Source organism: Watersipora subatra, chromosome 3, assembly GCF_963576615.1.
Source record: "Watersipora subatra chromosome 3, tzWatSuba1.1, whole genome shotgun sequence".
Classification (NCBI taxonomy): domain Eukaryota; kingdom Metazoa; phylum Bryozoa; class Gymnolaemata; order Cheilostomatida; family Watersiporidae; genus Watersipora; species Watersipora subatra.
Window position 1 is genome coordinate 29,777,686 of NC_088710.1, and position 6,950 is coordinate 29,784,635.

Here is a 6,950-nt window from a genome sequence, read left to right on the forward strand (position 1 = left end):
CAAACTTGTACGCAACATGAACTAACATCGTATTGGGATAAATATGTACGCACTTGGAATCCTGCCATTGAACATAACCAAAATCCAGCTAACTTTTATTGGGATCTTCAAAACCACCCATGCTCAGTAAGGGGTCACGATGTAGATAACTTAGAAAACTGCTTGAATGACCTCGTCAACATTTGTCAAAAACATACAGGTTGCAATCCGGGGTACTGCTTGCGAACACATCTATATGGCACTCAAAAATGCCAATTTGGCTTTCCAAAAGAACTCCAAGAACAAACATCTGTTAATTTTGATCTAGATGAAAAAGGTCATAGAACATTTATGGCTATAAAATCTGCTACTAATGACCTTCTCTTGAACAACTATAATCACAAATGCATGGTTATATGCACTGCAAATCATGACATTTCATTGACTTTTGACATCACCGATGCAGCCAAATACATTGCCAAATATACTTCAAAAGCTGAAACCGCAAGTACTGACTACACCCAGGTTTATCATCAAGTTATCACACAACAGTTTCCTCCTGAAGCCAACATACAACTCACTGCAACTGCTTTACTCCTCAACACTATTGCTAGAGATGTTGCACACATGAAGCAGTTCATGTCGTTGCTAGCTTACCTCTGTATCACTCCTCACACAGCTTTGTCACTCTTAAAGTTGGTGGTCAAACAATACAGGACAACTTACCTGGTCAAGGAAACTCTGGTATGCAAAAATACATGGCCCGTTCTCCTGCCTTCCATGCCACGTCTTTTTTGCATTCACAACATCATTCAGACTTATCCATCATCATAATGCAAACTTCCTTACATCTCATGCCCGTACCGGTGGTGATGCCATCATGCAAATCTTCCCCAAATGCAGCTCAGATTCAGTTAGTGACACATTTGCCAAGTATTGCATGCAGTTTTTAGTTCTGCATAAACCTTTCACCCACTGGAACCAATTGCTCACAGGCTTTGAGAACCCAGTCGATTCTTACACACAAATCATTCACGAAAACCCCCTACTCATTGACCAAGATCAACCTTGAAAATGCAATGGAACAAGCGGCAGACCCACTTGCTTAATATGCAGAAAACATTCCTGAAAATTCTCCCCATGAATGTAAGCCTTGGATGAGCCTACTTGACCAAGAAAATGACTTGCTCAACCTGCTTTACTAGCCAATCCGAGTTTTGACTGGGTTGCCAATAGCCAAGATCTCCTACACCTTTTCCCACACGCTCCTACTTTTCCAACTGATGCTAAAACAATTACAACCCACTGCAAATTGAAATACCCCTTGTTGATATTGCCCAACTAAACAATGAGCAAAGGCATGTCTATGACCACATAGACAACCATTCCCAATTTCCCAATCCTCCTCCCCTCAGAGCACTTGTTCTTGGTTCCGCTGGAACAGGTAAAAGCTTCCTAATTCAAGCATTGCATCAACTACTCAGTCAACGCTGCAAACTTTTGGCTCCTAAGGTGTTGCGGCATTGAAAATTTCTGGTTCGACCAGTCATTATTTTCTACACTTTGCTAAACCTACTGACACTCGGCAGCTAAATGGCCCTGTTTTGCAAATACTTTAAGCTAAGTGTCTGCAAGTTAAATACATCATAATTGACGAACTTTTAATGATTGGCTGCCACCTGATCAATGCAATTAATAAACGTTTGCAATAAGCCTTCCCTAAAAAGTCTGACCAGTTTTTTGGTGGCTGCTCCACAATCATGATTGGCGATTTTGGTCAACTGCCGCCTGTTTTAGATGCCAGAATGTTTCAGCCCAACGTCAGGAGTGCTGTTTGTTTGCATGGCCACTCAGCTTACCAAACCTTTGATACTTCGTTCTTCTTAGCCCAATGTATGCATCAAGCAAATGATCCAATTTTTCGGAATCTATTACTAAGACTCTGTGATGGAGAGTCGACCGAGCAAGACTATAAACTCTTGTCGCGCCGATTTTCTGGCATTGCTGATCATGATCCCATCTTCGATACTGCTACTCGTCTATTTCCAACATGTGAATTGGTCCACAACTATAACTCAAACAGACTTTCACTACTTAGCAATCCCATTGCTCAGATTAACTCAAAACACGCTGGCCGCAATGCTCACTTGGCATCTTCTAATCTTGCATGCGGTCTTCAACGCATCGTATTTCTATCAGTCGGCTCGCGAGTTATGCTCAGAGCAAATCTTTGGGTTGAGAAGAGATTAGTCAATGGCTCAATTGATGCTATCATGCATATTATATACTGTGCAAATCAAGGCCCACCTGCATTACCTGCTTTCGTTGTCTGCATATTTTTAGATTATACTGGTCCAAAATTTCTTCCCGAACACCCCAACAGTTTTCTAGTTATACCTATCAAGCGTACTTGGACTGCTGGCCATGCCACTCTTAGCCGTACAGGCATTCATCTCGATCTATCATGGGGTTTGACAATACACAAAAGTCAAGGTCTTATCATTGCTAAACCTGTCATTGATATAGCCCTCCACGAAATGACTCCTGGAATATCGCTCGTTGCTCTCTCGAGTTAGAGACATCAATGACTTACTTGTTAAAAACTTTGCTAAGGAGCGCATCACTCGATTAGCTATCAATGGCCAAATCTTACAACATAAAAGAGAAGAGACTATACTGTGGGGCTTTTAACAGATACTATACATTTATAACAGATATTGTAATATCAACAATTAACCAATTACTCGTATACCTGGTTTCAACCCAACTTTACCTCCAAAATAAATTGTTAGTTGCACTTTTTTGGAGTCGTGCTCCCTCAAATTTATTTTATATCATCTCAAACAAGTCTCATTTACACTATACTCTTCAATTCCTGCTGAGAACAACTTTTTCAACAACCAGCAGTACCCTTTCTTATTTCCATTATCACTTTGGGCATGGGCTGTATAACAAGGGAATTTCTAGTTACTATTAATCTGTATCTAATGCATTGCAGGGAAATGATATTAAATAAATTAACTGAATTACCAGCTGGGAAAAGTTTTCAGTTTGCAGTCAATCACATGAAGTTCTTCAAGAGAGTTTGCAGGCAAGCTTGGCCTTTTAAGGGAAAAATCCAAATGGTGAAGCTCCAATTTCTTGAGGCTGGTGAATGTTTTCAGACTAAAATACATTCCAAAAGCTATTTTAACCTGTGAAAACATTGTGAAAACAAGCCGTACCAAAAAGTATTAATGACTTTTATTGTACATCTCCTAGATCATACCTTTCTACTGCTGAAGTGTTTCGCAAATGTAAATGTGTCACATGAGGGGCAATGTCAGCTAGTGGCAGGTAGCAATCACCTACAATTGTTAGGTGCGTTATATGATGCTCTCCAATATCTGCTTTAATATCTTGCATGTCATTTCTACATGTATGTTTACAATCCAGCTCTCTAAGCTCACTATTCCATTCTGGCTCCCCAGAGTGTCTGTAGCCTAGTTTAAATGCTAAAAATAACAAAACAAAGTGAGTGTAAATAAAAAGTGTTCAAAGATGTGATTGCACCATTGAAATCAATCAAACAGAATTGAGACCAATGTAAGGCTAAACCATCTGCTACAACTTGAAGTCATTTTGGTTTTGTAGACTAGCCATGTTTAGAGAGATAAGCGTTTGAAAAGCTTGTTTTTTGTTGGAAAGCGCAGATTCAAGCGGGTTGTTTTATCATACCGTATATAGTCAGCATATATGAAAAGAGTGTGTGAGTGAGTCTCTTCTTTAGCCAGTCATCAGCAAAATTTTTATATAGGTTAAAATTAATGTTATTGCTAGCAAACTTGTCAGTGGTCTCAAAGATTTTCATTGCTGAAGAATTGAAAATAATTTATTGAAACACAGATGGTGAATCGACATATTTTATTGACGAACAACAATTTTTTAATAAAGCTTCAAGTTTTAGGGAAAGTGACTAAGAGTTTTCTAAGCATCAGTTGACTAAAAATTGAAGCAGGCAGTCTATGATAAAAGCTGACAGGTGTCATCAGTGATATGCTGCACAGGAAGATAAGAGAATAGAGACAAATCTATCTTTGACTTTGAGTCTCCAATATACATAGACTTAACTAAAACCAATAATTTTAATAGTCATGAATACATGTACTAAATAATTAAATTATAACTTTTTAGCTATCATCAGCCATTGCTTAACAAGTTTTTTTATTATTTCACTTAGCTATATTATTTGCTTCCAATTTTATTTGACCATTTTAGCTAATAAATCAGATTTGAGATTATAGTTTATGTTCACTTCTTATTCGCAGAAAGTGAGGAAAACAATTTTATCGATGCTCATCTTTAATTCCCAAAAACAAAGCTTCGAAATGTTGGCCTGAAACACTTATGCTTTTGTTAAACATTTGTTTATTTTGTAATTTTGCACTTTCAATCTATTCCCCACCCAAATTGAAAGCTTACAGCATAAACATGTTAGAATGACACCTACAAAAGGAATAAATTAATTGAATTGTTTTTACAGTTGAGGGATAGTTATGGGGCGCCACAAGTAGACCGGTGGTGTCAGTCTAAAAACTGCCGTGCATGGAGAAAGGGAGACATGTATGCGTGCTGCACAAACCATTATATGTGGCATTCGGTTCTTCAGACTGGTTTCAAATGTGTTGCCGAAGTGCATGCAATAACAGACCTTATAACACCAAGTCCATTGACTTTGGCCTTTTATAACTACCGACACTGCTATGGTCAGTTTTATAGCTATTTAGATTTTTGTTGCTACTAATTATACCAGATGTAATATAACTTCCAAGCAAAATTTTATAAGTTTTCCAAAGAAATTTAAAGTTTAATATTTTGTTAGTAGGCCTACCCTACATGTAGTATGCGGATGTGAAGTTTCTGAAACCATCTAAAAAACTGATGGAATATGGGTTGGACAGCATTGTAGGTAAAGACAGAAGAAGTCATGCGCCTACAGATTATTGGTATTTTGGACATACCACAGAGGACTTGCACGAGCCCAGTGGTGATATTTAACAACCTGTATGTACAACATAATTAAAGTAACATATCTTAGGACCAAAGATGAGAAGTAATATTAAAATACAATACCTAAAGAGTTTAAGTTTACTACATTAGAGACATTTTTCCTATTATATGAGCTAAAACTATGTGAGTTGTCATGGCTTAGATGAATGCTTTCAACAAAATTTTTTGCTGAGAGGAAACCTTTTGATTTGGAAAAATTATTTAATAAAATAATACTAAAGGTAATGTAAAACATGATGTGCAGAACATATTGAATACATTTTAGCCTCGTCGCCACCTGTGCCAAAATCTTTTCTGATAGATAAGTTTATGAAGTAAAATCAGAGCTGTTACAGTATTGGCTCGTACTTTTGCATAAATCGACTCACTTCCAGGAAACCAATTATTAGGAGCTATTCAAAAAATTCTATGTTCTACACTACTAAGTGAAAGCTAGTGAGTTTACACCAGAAATCAGGTGCAGAAAGGGCTTTATTAACCTTTTGCCAGAGCCGGTAGATAAATTGATGTAAAAGAAATTGGCATTGTTTTGCGTTCACTACTTCGGTCAACTAAAAAATATAATGGTTTTGTGTTTTAGTCCACTAATCATATGGAACCAGAAATATTTTTATTGACTAATTTATACTAATAATGACTAGATAAAAGTGACTATACAATTACTTTTTTAGGATGCAGTTGGTTCCATCATACATTCAAATACAAGTTATTTAAAAATGCGGCTTGCTTATTTTTATTTAGTAACTAGTTTCCAGTGCGGGTAGCAACTGAGAGCTTTGCTGATACAAAGACTACGATGAACTAAGTTTACTCAATGACCTGACTACTGTAGACTGGCAGAATCATAGTTGGTAATCATATGTTTTTACAGCATTTAGAGGAAACTAATGTGACAAATTTATAATTACTTTATTTGAAGTGTTTGAGACACCTGTATATATGCAACTCGATCAAAACATTTTATTCCGACAATTATGAGCAAATAAAATTGAAGATCTCAACAAAGAACGATCAATGTCATATTTTCTCAAAATACTAGTTTTATCTTCTCTTGAATAGTTCTGGCCACAAAGTTTAGTCTCTGAGACCAAGTTTCAACAAAATCGATCAAGGTCCAGAAAAATTCCTGCTTAAAACAAACTAGCTCTTTGCAAAAATGATCAATGTCCAAGAGCTACACAGCAACAACGATCATTTTCCAGTCATGTGATTACTTTCAGCCAATAGCAACGCGTAGTTGTTTAGGAGTTTCCAACTTATAACAATCGTTTTTTTCTTTCGGACGTTCGAACTATTTAGTGTTATTATGGCTTTCTTATATACCTCTCATGTTAGAAAACTGAAAATTGCTCAGGCTGATTATATTAGATTTTGCTATAAAATTACCCTATAACACTGAAGCAATTTCAATTTTTTGTTTGATAATTTCCAACCTGAAAACGAACATGTTGGTGTAGGTTTTTGTAAGTGCCGCCCTTGTTAGCAAACAGTAAACTACGTATGTTGATGACATTTTTTCTGATTCAAATTTTCGTGATTACACAGACAATTCAAGTAGCAGCACTGACTTTAATTGTTGTGAAATTAATAGTTATGTAAGAATAAAGAACATTGTTGAGTATTGCTTTAGCTTCGTGGCAATGGTAGCTTCACATAGCTTTAAAAGTGCACAAAGTGTAGATACATTAAAATTGTTTTATAGCACTATTTCTTAACCAGTGTGAAAAAGTAAAATATATAACAAAAATGTTCTAGATAAAAGTTCAAGTTGAAAAAAAAGTTGTATACATATCATGAAGCAACATCTGCAATTTTCAGCAAAATGGCTGGCAGTGGGACGACAGCTAATTTTGTATATGTAAGGCAGTGAAAGGGTTAATAACTTGATACAATGAACAGAGGCAGTGGGAGCGAAGGTGAAC

At 36.5% G+C, this 6,950-nt stretch overlaps 1 protein-coding gene across 1 annotated transcript; it reads left to right on the forward strand.

Moving 5' to 3' along the window:
• Positions 1–1,739: 1,739 nt before the first annotated feature.
• On the forward strand, positions 1,740–2,555 carry LOC137390493 (ATP-dependent DNA helicase PIF1-like). Its single transcript, XM_068076822.1, has one exon. The coding sequence runs from the start codon at positions 1,740–1,742 to the stop codon at positions 2,553–2,555; it is 816 nt and encodes a 271-aa protein (XP_067932923.1).
• Positions 2,556–6,950: the final 4,395 nt, after the last annotated feature.

What these genes read in the sequence shown, in the direction of transcription:
- LOC137390493 (XM_068076822.1), top strand. Translation starts at nt 1,740, where the DNA reads ATGATTGGCGATTTTGGTCAACTGCCGCCTGTTTTAGATGCCAGAATG.